At 41.6% G+C, this 12,957-nt stretch overlaps 1 protein-coding gene across 5 annotated transcripts in view; it reads left to right on the forward strand.

The window, feature by feature from the left end:
* The window catches only part of GPR107 (G protein-coupled receptor 107), an 80,284-nt gene that overhangs the window by 29,514 nt on the left and 37,813 nt on the right, over positions 1-12,957 (forward strand). For all 5 annotated transcript variants that reach the window (XM_077851047.1, XM_077851048.1, XM_077851049.1 and 2 more), the window contains 7 exons: positions 174-224; positions 474-553; positions 1,512-1,651; positions 3,216-3,253; positions 4,828-4,884; positions 9,315-9,425; positions 9,745-9,878. In XM_077851047.1, coding sequence (XP_077707173.1) covers positions 174-224; positions 474-553; positions 1,512-1,651; positions 3,216-3,253; positions 4,828-4,884; positions 9,315-9,425; positions 9,745-9,878 — 611 coding nt within the window. The remainder of the gene's footprint in view (positions 1-173; positions 225-473; positions 554-1,511; positions 1,652-3,215; positions 3,254-4,827; positions 4,885-9,314; positions 9,426-9,744; positions 9,879-12,957) is intronic.

Genomic DNA, 12,957 nt, shown 5'->3' on the forward strand with positions numbered 1-12,957 from the left:
AAGTTGTCATTCTTGAATAATTTTAGTAATTAGTGATCCCTTTTCAAAACGAATGCTAAGAAAACCAAGAGAAGGCTAGGCCAAAGAATCACCTTTTCTGCTCTTAGAGTAAGAAAGATTGGATGCCAGAGCCTCATTTGGATATTTACCTCTACTCTTTTTACCCCTCCTAGATTGGATTCAGCTTAGATCGCACAAAGAATGATGGATTTTCTTCTTACCTGGTGAGCATTCCATGCATGATCTGATCACTCTTTTCACATGAGTCCAAGACGCTGGGTGGGAACACCTGGCTTCTGTCAGTGTTCTTTTCTTACTGTGGTGGCTGGTTTGATTCTGTAGCATCTCTGAGCACCCACAATTGTATTGTTTGGGATAGAGATTGGAGCATTCATTTGCCTTGTGTCTGAAAACTTTTTCTTATTCTAGTGTGAATGAATAAGATGATATACAATTGGGTCTTCCTTTCTCAGGATGAAGATGTGAGTTACTGTATTTTAAAAAAGCAGTCAGTCTCTGTCACCCTTCTAATCCTAGACATCTCCAGAAGTGAGTAAGTAATTCTAATGTTCCTTCAGTTCTGTCCTTGAGTAAAGTTTGGGAGAATTTGTTTGTTCAGCTACCATTTACTGAGTGTCTACCACGTGTCAAGTACTGTGCTGAGTGCTGGCAGTTAGGAACACGATGAGGGAGATGGAGGGCCACACCCGAGGAGCTTGTAGGTTAACGAGGGAGGCCAAACACCAATACAGATGATCATGGCAATATAGAGAGGTAGTGGGGCAGAGAAACTGTGAGCCATAAAAGAGAAGGGAAGGCTTCAGGCAACTCTTGGCCCAACCAACCTTTTAGTGAGTGGACTTCACTAGATAAATAAGGGAAGAGCATTGGAGGCAAAGGCGGAGCAGTGTGAAGTAGCATGGTGTATTCAATAGAGTGAGTTCATTATTCACATCCAGCTGACATCCAGGGAGACAGGGAGGCCTCTCCCTTGTGAAAAGTGCTTCCCTCCAGCTCAACTGTGCTAGATTAGCTCGTGTGTCCACTCCTTGGCAGGATGATGTCTGCTCAGAAGAGAGAAGAGAGGAAATGCATATTAGGCAGGCCCCTGTTAGTGTCTCCTGCCCCTCACTTGCCCCCTGGAGTTCACTTGAACACCTTACTGGTTTTTTATCCCTTGTTCCATTCCCCTTGTGGAACACATTATAGACACTTAGGGGGAAAATATGTCCATCCGTGTGGGTGCTAGGAAGGTAAGTTTCAGAGTGAGAGTGCTGGATCCTCGTCCAGCTGCTTCTGGCCTCAACACTCTGGGGCAAGTCATTAAGATTCCTGAGTCCCCATTTCAGCAGACACACAACACGGCCAGTACAGTACAGTCTACACTAGGGATGTCGCAAGGACTGTCTGAGATGATGGATTTAGACCCCGAGATGGTGTCCAACACATGGTACTTAGATGGCCATTGCATTACTTTGAACTTCCTTTCTTTCTTCTTATTTTGAATGTAGGGTGAGAGTAAGATCCCCACCAGAAGCTGGTACCCAGTTGCCAAAGATCGTCTTCAGCAAGGATGAGAAGGTCCTAGGCCAGAGCCAGGAGCCTGGGGCTAACCCTGTTTCAGCAGGCAACCAGACGCAGCTAAAACCAGGTCAGCTGTCAGGCCCAGAACAGCATCTTCTTCACTGGCCTGCTCTTTAGACTCTTTTTTTGTCCCTAAGTAAAAACACACACAGTCACAGCATTATTTTATTTCAGAGGTTATACAAAAATACTTAACCATTAAAAAGGTATAAACTGTGGGGAAGGTGAAGGAAAGAACAGTTGTTCCTCCCTCCTCATAGCACCAGAACTTTAGTAATCTGGGCTCCTTCTGGGCTCTTTCCTGGGTCTGGAACATTTGATTTTTAAAAGTCATAATTTCCTAAACATCCCTGTTCACTCAACGTGCAGACACTTCATTCTTACCAGACCTCCTATTATGTGGATACTGTAACTTGCTCAAGCTTTCCCCTTGAGAGGTATTTCCACTGTTGTGCTGTTATATATATTGCTGCATGGGGAGTTCTTTATTTGTAGAACTTTGGTCATATCTAGAACTTTATTTAGGATGGATTCCCAGAATTGGAATATTTGGTTCAAAGGGCATGAATACTTGGGAGCATATCGATTCATATGTTCCATTCCTTTCCAAATGCATTGTAAGAATTGATGCTCTTTTTCAGAAATATGTAGGAACTTCCCACATCATCATGTCCTAGCCAGCATTGGGTTTTTGGTGTCTGTTTGTTAGTTTGTGTTAATCCCAAAGCAAAAAGTAAAAAAGATATTCTTGGTTTTGTATTCACACTCACTAGTTAGGCTGCACTTTTTCTCCAGACATTGATTAACCAGTTTATATTTATTGCCTCTTTTGTTAACTGTCAGCTTTGTCTGATAGTTTAGTTTTTTTTAAAAGAATTTACTATTTATTGTATTATTTACACATTTTTTTTCTCAGCTCATCAAAACTAACCCAAATTAAAAGACATACAGAAATGTTACATTTGTGTGATGGTGTAGCTTAGTGTCTGCACACCATTCCTTTCTTGTCCATGTTCCTCTTGCTTACATAAGCATGCCCTGCACAGAAGATATTCTTTTCCTTCCTTTATTCTGAAACCCTCTCCCTGCAGGGAGCTTGAAATCCTGTGTTCCCCATGGAGGGTATCTTAAGTGAAAATAAGGCATAGATGCTTCTCTGATCCATGAAAGAAGCCAGTAGCAGTCTTAACATGCCTTGTTGTGGGGGGTATAAGTATGAATTGTGCTCATATTATTTGCTATTAATTTTTCCATGTGTATAAATAAACATATATGTATTTTAAAACAAACTCTTCAAATGTGTTAACTTAGAAAATGGGGGAGGTCATCACTTCATATGGCATCTCTGACAATAACATACACTAGATTATTTAGAGATGATTTCCCTGTTGGTACTAAATATTGTTTTTTTTTAGAGAACATTTATAATGTAACAAGCTCTAGTTTGCTGCTCCTGCGGCTTAAGAGTTGTTTTGGAATCTGAGGAGTTGTCAGTCTACAAGATCACAAACAGCCTCCCCTTTTGTTTGAATTATTTGATATTAGGCAAGCTAGAGCCTCATAAAATGATATTGTAATACATATACAAGCTGAGTCATGCAATAATATCTTTTAAATGTTTCTGCTTCTAGACAGTGGAAAATCTAAAAGAAGTACAGTAGATTCAAAGGTAAGAATTGATCACCCACTGTGCTCAGCTTTCCTGGCTGTATATGTACATATGTGTATATGTGTGTGGATATATATGTGGGGATATGCGTGTGAGTGTAGATGTATTTATTTACATACATACATACAGGTACACACCTAAACACATATGCACGTGTAATCCACAGGGAATTGCTGTCTGTTTGGAGAGATAATGTTACTACATTTGAAGAGTTTCAAAGTAAAATTGAGTTCTGAGTTGTACAGCACTTACATAGTAGAGGGTCAGATAGTGAGGGGAGACTCCTTGGGGAGGAGTTGTCATCAGGGCTTGGACTGGTGGATTTGTTTGGGGAAGAGGAAGGAATGTCATAAGCAAAGACTGGAAATGGGAACAAGCATGACAAATGCTGGGTGCCAGCCTATGGGAAGTAAAAGGTATGTCTTGGGAGCAGAGAGAGGCATCTTAGATAATATCAGGCCAGACAGTAGAGGGTATTTATTTATGTGCAGAAAATAGGAAGCCATCAGGAGTTCTTGATCAGGAAGGACTATGATACAGATGGTGTTTGGGGCAGATGTTGTTATGAAAGTAATGTACAGAGCAGCCTTGGAGAGGGAGACACTGAAATTAGGAAGACCAGGCAGAAAGTGGTTGTGACAATACAGGTTTAGTGTCCTGAGGATCTGTGCCAGAGCAGAGCCGTGGAATGTGGGGTAAGGGATGAAGATGGTGTTGGGGGGAGGAGGTAGAATTTTTACTTAATTATTTATTTATTTTGGTAGAAGAATTAGATGGTAGAGATAGCAGAAGGAAAAATTGGGAACATTTTGGTTTGGGATACCTTGATTTTTTCAGTGAGGGGGCATCCAGATGGTTTTAATAGCAGTGTTGAAGTACAATTGACATACAATTAACTGCATATATTTGAATTGACAATTTGATAAGTTTTGACTTCAGTGTACACCACCACCACAATCAAAACAGTGAACATAATCATCACCTGCACTTTCATCTTCCCATCCTCAAGCAGCCCCTGTTCTGCCTCTGTAGACGAGTAACATAGAACTTTATACATATGCATCATGCAGTACATGCTTTTTGTCATCTTTGACTCAGCATAATTGCGTTTGAGTTCATGTATGTTGTTGGGTGTATCAGTAGTTCATTCATTCTCATGGCTGAGAGTTAGTCCATTGCACCAATGGCAATAATATGTTGATCAAATTGTGAATACGTCCAGGTGACGTGCTAGGATATAACTGGGGTAGGCATCAGTAGTCCTGCTGAAGCTGTAAGAATGGTGATGTGCTCCAGGCAGAAGATCAGGGGGCGGGGACAGGGAATAGAAGGTTAGTGGGCTACAGAAGAGACTGTTGAGAAAGGAAGTGGGTGAGGAAGAGTTACCATTCCTTGTGAAAGGGGATCACACACATCTTAAAAGGATGGTGAATTTTATTTTCAGAGAGTTTTTGAGAGGTCAACAAATTTAGGATTTAAAAAGGATGTGTTTTTGTTTGTTTGTTTTTGTTTTTTAATTAGTATATATTTCTGCCAGTATCGTCCTAAAACAGGTTGTGTTTTTTTTTTTTCAGGCAACGGGAGAAAAATCCTTTTCTGTTCACAATAGTGATGGGGCAGTTTCTTTTCAGGTATGTATTCTCTTTGAGTAATCTTCATAGGATTTATCTTTACCATGTAAAAGGATGAATTTGCAAAGGAATTTTGAATGCCTAATAATGATTTAGGCATACTACCTATCAAGTGATATTGCTGTCACTTGAATGCAGTAGTTTTCTCTGCATAGCAAACCTTCAAGGTGGCTGTTGTTACCCACCACTTAGTAGATCATGTATCTAAGAATGAGTGACTTTGTGAATGTCCAATGTGAGTGACAGGGCCCAGATTCCAATGCACATCTGCCTGACTGTCACCACGCCTCTGCCTCCCATTCAGAGTGTGCCAGAAGCACCGAATTCTGTACCTAGAAGGACCATTGGTGATCATTTAGGAGGTTGGTAGGATTTTAGAGAGGAGTTCACTGAGGGTCAGTAGCCTTGAGTGAGCTGCGCAGCTGGCCCCATTGTTCACTGTTCATGAGTGTTTATGGCAGCATCACAGCCTATGGATGGGGTAGGACGTTAGATGGGGTCTCAGCAACCACTTACTGGCTGACCTCAGACAACTCACTGAACTCCTAGATCTTGCTCTTAATCATCTAAGAGTGAACAGTGATGGCATTTATCTCATAGAGTTGTTATAAGTATCATTTTTCAAATATGAAAGTGCTTTGGAAGTACTATACAAATAATCTTTTATCATGAATTTATAAGAATCACTGCCCCTTTTCTAACCAGTTTATAGTAGTTGAGGTATAATTTGGGTCAAGTGCACAGGTCTTTTATTTATTTAATTTTAAGATTTTATTTATTTACTCATGAGAGAGACAAAGAGGGAGGCAGAGGGACAAGCAGTCTCCATGTAGGGAGCCCGATGTGGGACTCAATCCCGGTACTCCAGGATCATGCCCTGAGCTGAAGGCAGATGCGCCCAACTGCTGAGCCACCCAGGCATCCCAAGTACACAGGTCTTTTTTTTTTTTTTTTTTTAAATTTTGTTTATTTATTCATGAGAGAGAGAGAGCGGCAGAGACACAGGCAGAGGGAGAAGCAGGCTCCATGCAGGGAACCTGATGTGGGACTCGATCCCGGGACTGGGATCATACCCCGGGCTGGAGGCGGCGCTAAGCCGCTGAGCCACCCAGGGCTGCCCTGCACAGGTCTTAAATGTGTAGTTCAGTCAGTTCTGACAAATGCATGCACTATGGAACCCAGTCTGTCAAGATTCTCTATATTTTTACCACCTCAGCGTCCCCTATCCACTGTTCTGATTTCTTTCAGCATAAGTTGCTCTATCTAACAATTATTATGTGGTCTTTAAATTTAGTAACTGTAGGTATTAATTGCTGACTGAGAGCCTGTGGATGCTTGTCTGCCGTGAACCCTCAGCAGCTTCCCATCTGCCTCAGAGCAAAAGCTCCAGCCCTTCCTGGTCTGCAAGGCCATGTGGTCTGGCCGCTGTCTTCTCTTTGACCCCAGCTCCGGTTTCCGCTCCAGCCACAGAGGCCACCTTGCCCAAGAACAGTCAGGCCTTCGGCTCTTCTTGTCTGTACTCACTGGCGGGAATGCTTGTCTTCCAGAATCCAGTGATTAATTTCTTCCTCTTTCAGGCCTTCCTCAAATGTTATCTTCTCAGCAAAGCTTCCTCCATTCACCCTGTTTTATTTTTATTTTATTTTTATTTTAAGATTTTATTTATTTATTCATGAGAGACACACAGAGAAAGGCAGAGACACAGGCAGAGGGGGAAGCAGGCTCCATGCAGGAAGCCCAACGTGGGACTCGATCCCAGGTCTCTAGGATCACATCCTGGGCTGAGGGCGGCACTAAACCACTGAGCCTCCTGGGCAGCCCCATTCGCCCTGTTTTAAATGCAGTTCCCGTCTCTTCCCTCCTGCTGGTTTTCCCTTAGCACTTCTCCTTTCCAACATGCAATGTACTCCACTCACTTACCTATGATTATCTTCTGTGGCTCCCTTTAGAAGGTAGCCATAAGGAAGAGGGTTTTTTATTTCTTTTCTTTCCAATGTATATGAAATCCCTAGTCTTGGGCCTGGCCTATGATAGGCTGTACATTAGTAATTATGGAACCGAGTAGATGCATGCCGGGCAGGGTGTGGAGTGCTTACACATTGTCATTACCTCAGTTCATCCTGCCAGTAACTCTGTGAAGGAGGTACTGTTGTTATTCCCCTTTTACAGATGAGGAATCTGAGGCTCAGATAGGTTAAGTAATTTGCCCAAGGGGAGGATTCAAACCTGGGTTTGTCTGACTCCAAGGCCCATCCATGTGTTTAACCACTTTGTTTACTACCTCAAGAAAATATAAAAGGTATTTTTGTTTCTCTCACTTGAAAGTGCTTATTAAGACCATAAGTTGTTTGTTTTGTTTTTTTTTTTAAGATTTTATTTATTTATTCATGAGAGATAGAGAGGCAGAGACATAAGCAGAGAGAGAAGCAGGCTTCATGTAGGGAACCCTTCATGTAGGGACTTCAGGGAAGTCCATGATCCATGGACTCCAGGATCACGCCCTGGGCCAAGGGTAGGCGCTCAACTGCTGAGTGACCCAGGCGTCCCAAGACCAGTTTTTTGAAATTTCTTTAAGCCATTTTTAAAAAGAAATCACCAAAGAAAGCATGGTAGGATATACACATTTGTCAGTTACTAAAGCTTTGTGTTAGGGTGAGTGTCATGGGGAAAGCAGCTTGTGTGGTGATTAAGGACATTTGTTGAGATAACCAGTTCATAAGATTCTCAAGGTACATGAAACAGGCAGTGGACAGACTGCCTCTTCTCTGGCTTCACGTCTTCACGTAAAGAAGTCAGTAGGTGACCGCTTGCTGTTCTGCTACCCAGGATCCTCCTAATTTTGGACAAGGCAGTCATTGTTAGCTTTTCTGATCCATCCACAGAGCAGGGATGATAGTTTGTCTGCCTAAAGCAGGAAAAGGACTGTTAGGTGTTATTCCCACTCTAAAATATACATTTTTGTTTGATCTTTTTTTTTTTTTTTAAGGGTCAGGTGCCTACTCTGATCAACCATTGATGGTTCTACTGACTTTTTAAAAAATTGTATCTCTTAGAAACCTCCTATGATTCTTATTTTAGGAACTAAAAATTATTAATATGTTTAGAAGAGTTTTCTGGCTACCCCCACGTGGACTAACACACACGGTTTTACATTTACATTGCTGAGTTTGGGACATGATTTAACAAAGTAATATTTCAGCTTGAATATTCTGGGTCTTTTATTTCCATCTTCTTGTCAGATGTCTATTTTTTTCTATCCTTTTTAACTGTGTGGTGTAGTATGCTTGCAGAGGAGCACATTGTATTTGTCAGGTACAAATAATTATAAATAATAATCTTTGTAACCATCAGTGGAGAACACTGCCAGCACCCCAGAGACCACGTGTGACTCTCATATCCCCTCCCAACTGTTAGGAAAACTGTTATCGCTATTGGTTCTTTGCTTCTCTATGTAGTTTATCTTCTATATCTTTTAGGCTTCTAGCAAAATGCTCTCTAGAATTGACCAAGGAGTCATACTCTGTGATCTTATAAATAAAATGTCTTTGGATTTACATTAAACTTCATTTGAACACAGGAAGCATGTGAGAAATAGAAAAATGTGTACATGTAGAAAATGTAGACTGTGTCACTGTTGCTGAAATCACAGGAGTAGATTTTATTTTATTTTATTTTTATTTTTATTTTTATTTTTATTTTATTTATTTTATTTTATTTATTTTATTTTATTTTTTTTTAGGAGTAGATTTTAAATTGGTTCTTTACCTTCCCAAGCAGCAGATGAGCCTCCTTTCTTTTAGGAGTATTTTTTACCTACACAGCAAAATAATATGTTAGCTTGAAAACGAGGTACCTGCTTCGTAGATTCTTCCTGCAGCCAGCCCTCAGTGGAAGCTACCACGGGTGGGGAGAGGGGGTCTACGTCAAAAGGAGGACGGCAATGAGTGGTCATAGAACCTCGGTGGTGGGGCATATAGGTGTTCACTGGGCAGTTCTGTCCCCTTTCCCATTACCTTGAAAATTGTTATAAGAAAATATTGAGACAGAATAACAGAATAAGAAAACATCTGTTTTGTTGTTGTTGTTGTTGTTGTTTTAAGATTTTATTTATTTAACTGAGAGAGTGAGCAGGAATGGGGGAAAGGCCAAAGGGTAGAAAGAGAAGCAGGCTCTCTACTGAGCAGGGAATCTGATGCAGGGCTCAATCCCAGGATTCAGATCGTGACCTGAGCTGAAGGCAGATGGTTAAGTGACTGAGCTACCCAGGCGCCCTGAAAACATCTTTTTAAACTCTGCCCTGGGAAAATCTGATTAAGTGATGAGTCCATCTGTATTTTCTTTTGTCCATAGCATCCATGAACTATTTCTAAGATTTAGACATTTAGCTGAGGATTTGCGTACTCTTAAATTTTTGTCTTCTTCACTTTCAGTTTTTCTTTAACATCAGCACTGATGACCAAGAAGGCCTCTACAGTCTTTATTTCCATAAATGCTCTGGGAATAAAGTGCTGTCTAGCGACAAGTTTTCCTTCAGCCTTGATGTGAGTACTGTCTAGAAGATGTTCCATGTGGATTTTGTCAGTTCTGTAAAATGTGAGACATTTATTTCATTATAAGAGCAGGTTTTAGCTTAAATAGAGTAGGAGAAGAATGTGGCCAGAATCCCATCTCCACGGAGGATTCACAAACAAGAAAATACAGAGCAATTTGGGATGGTTTTACACTTTAACCTGTGCATTAGGAATGTGATTATTACCTGCTAATACTTCCTTAGCCAGGTGAAGCAGCTAAGGTGACAGATTGCTGACTGTGGGATGATCTCTTCCTGAAAAGTAAGCATTAGTTTCATGTTCATTTCAGATTGAGATCACAGAGAAGAACCCCGACAGCTACCTCTCCGCAGGAGAAATCCCTCTCCCTAAATTATACATTTCCATGGCCTTTTTCTTTTTCCTTTCTGGAACTATCTGGATTCACATCCTTCGAAAACGACGGTGAGTTGTTACTTCTTGAGCCATCCAGCTTAGAGTGTGTTGAGATGTGCGTAATTTCATATTTTGCTGGCTTCTGAGCCTTGGAGGGATTGGCACTAGCAACCTTGTCCTCTTCAAAGGGCATCTTCCCTGAAACAGAGATTATGCAAGCCTTGCACTGTGGGGGGCCTTTGCATGCCCTGGTGTTTGTTTACTTCCCTTTGCTTTGTTTAAAAAGCAAATCCAAATATTTTAATAATAGGCAAAATAAAATGTATAAGCAAGTGTTACCATAGTGAAGAGGATGTGGTCCAGGATTCAGGGTGAGCTCACTGATCCCATTCAGAGGCTGTGTGTTCACGAGAGGAGGTTAGTGACAGTGACCCACTGCCTGGCCAAGAGCATGGCATTACTGCTTTGTACAGAAGCTGCCTGCTCAGAGGTGTTGGCTTCCAGAGGCCTGTCCCTGGAGAAAACTTACTCAGAACCCACCTGCCTGGCTCTTGGACTCTCTTCTGAAACCCGAAGGCTTTACCTGCCTGTACTCAGTTCTTGAAGGGAGCAGCTGTGTGTATGTGGATCAAGTGTTTAAATCTGTCTCCTTCCCTCAAAAAAACTGAATAAAAAACTGAATAAAAAACTTTCTAATTTTCAGTTAGAGAACAGTGTGAAGTATTTGTTATATTATAAAGCCTGTTAAATAAATGATGGGATGTGAATATGGGATTGTAATGGAATTAATCTAAATTCATAAAATAATTAAGTGCCCCAAATACCTCTTTCTCTGGAGCATTGGTCAGAGATTGAGATCTCTTCAGTCCCTAGTGGCCTGTCTTCTGGTGGACATGCTCAGCTGGAGTGGTGAGCCTCGACGGGTGCACTGCTAGTTCCTATTTGTCATAAGATTCACTGCACTCACCAAATGGAAAGAGCCACTTGTTTACTTGTGAAGGACCCTTCATGGTCATGTTTAGAGTAGGCGATTCGGCAGCTTTTAATAAGAAAAAAAGAATCTTACCAATTTAGGCTATAAAAAGGTTTTTAAGTAAAGTTTTGCTTCTGCCTTTATTAAAAAAGCAAGAACTGGGAATCAGAGACCCAATTCCAAGTATAAATGTGGATTGCTCCCACCTGTGTGTCTTGTTTCACTCTCTGAGCCACAAAACTGGGACAGGGTCATTGCCCTGCTTTTCTCTGTGGGTCTTATTAGAACCTTAGATATGTTATGTGATTCCCCCCAAAATATTGTGTTCTAGAGGGCTTTATAAATCAGAGTGCTATGCAAATATGAGGTACATACAAAATAGTTGACCAGGCAGGTGTTCAGTGGTATTTGAGTTTCCGTGTATTTAGCAGTTGTCACTGGTTCACTTACATAAAATTGTGGGAAGTTTTAAATCTGTGGTTAAATGAGGCCAACCTATTTTGTGCAGCATGTGTTTAGCTTTCTTGCTGAAGTGCAGTATACACACAAGGATATATAATTTAAGCCTTCCACCCCATCTCCTCGTTTTTCCAGGAGACTTACAGACAGTTCTGTTGGGTTGGAAATTTGAATCACATAAAGGATATGACTCCAAGGTTTTGTGCATTTCAGAGGCTCGCAGTCCCTTAGAGTTAGAATGAACTGGGAGATCTTTGCCTCATTTTATGGAGGTCTCGAGAGGAGAAATAAGAGACAGCAGCTAGTGGCACCTGCCAGAGCTGGGAGCGGAACCTGCATCTGCCTGGCGTGCGTGTGCGGCTCCTCTCAACTCTCCGAGTTCTGTCCTGGGCCCTTGAGTGTGGGGAGGGTAAGACAGCCAATCGTTTTTCCATGTCTGCTCCTTGCCCAGTTAAGCACTTGATGCTAGTTGTTTCACCTCACCATCCAGCCACTCCTTGAGCTGGGTGTTGCCCGTTTTCAGGAGAGGTACCTGAGGCTTGGTGGGATTACAGTTGTCAGGGTAGAAGCAGTATGCAAGCCAAGTTGCTGTGGCTTTCAAGTATGTGTTCATCTCAGACATTACTACCTGGCATGTGAGTGAGTACAGGGCTCGGCAGCCGGCAGTTCTGCGCTCTGGGTACCTCTTGATGCTCTTCAGAAGTGACACACTCCTCTGGCCTTTACTACATTTTTGACCTTCAAGTAGGTAGGCACCAGACAGGAAATCAGCCCAGAAAGGGAGTGTGTGCCAGTTCAAGACACACCCACCTTATCGGTCTGTGCAAGGCCCCTGGTCTTCATTTCCCCTTTGTTTTCTACCCCTCACTCATGCTTTTCCCAGCTACTTAGATGCAGGTAATATCTATGCTGGGCATGTGTGTGTTCTTATAAATAACTAATGTTTATTGATACTGTGTATTTTAACTTCTATAAACTATATTATCTATAGATACTGTTCTCATTTTTCACACCGTAGTGTCTTTCTTAAGACCTAGTCACATTGCTGTATGTCTATCTAGTTTGTTAGTTTTTAGCTACTCCATAGTGTGCATCCCCACATTCTACTTATCCATCCTTTTAGTGAGAGACCCCTCTCTTGGCCTCCATTCCCTGTCTACTCCAGGTTTGTCATGACCGCCTACTCCCACCCTGGCCTTGTCCCCCCTTATGGCTCTGTGCAGTGTCTGCTGTACACTCCCAGAAGGAGGTGCACTGGGTCTGGGGTAAATTCTTATTTAATTTCATTAAGTGCTGCCACTTTGCCTGTACCAGTTTATACTTCTTCCAGGGGTGCATAGGGTTCCTGTTTCCCCTATGTACCAACACTGCCAACTTATTTTTTGCCAGTCTGATGGATATAAACTGGTACTTCATTTTATTTTGCATTTTCCTAAATACTAATGATATGAAATATCTTTCTAGGGACTTGTTAACTATTTGGGTTACCCCTCTTGTAACTGCCTTTATGGTTCTCTTGGGGTGTCTCATTTTCTTGTCACCCTACATGAGTTTCTTGTATATTTTCGATATCAGTCCTTTGTCTGTCTTAGACATTGCAAATTTCTTCTCCCAGTCTGTTAAACTTGTCTGTGGTATTCATTGTTGAAAGAAAGTCTTTCATATTAATAGAGTCAGAACTATCTAATTTTAGTCTTTGGGGCAGTGCTGCTTGGA

This window comes from Canis aureus, chromosome 16 (assembly GCF_053574225.1).
Source record: "Canis aureus isolate CA01 chromosome 16, VMU_Caureus_v.1.0, whole genome shotgun sequence".
Classification (NCBI taxonomy): Eukaryota; Metazoa; Chordata; class Mammalia; order Carnivora; family Canidae; genus Canis; species Canis aureus.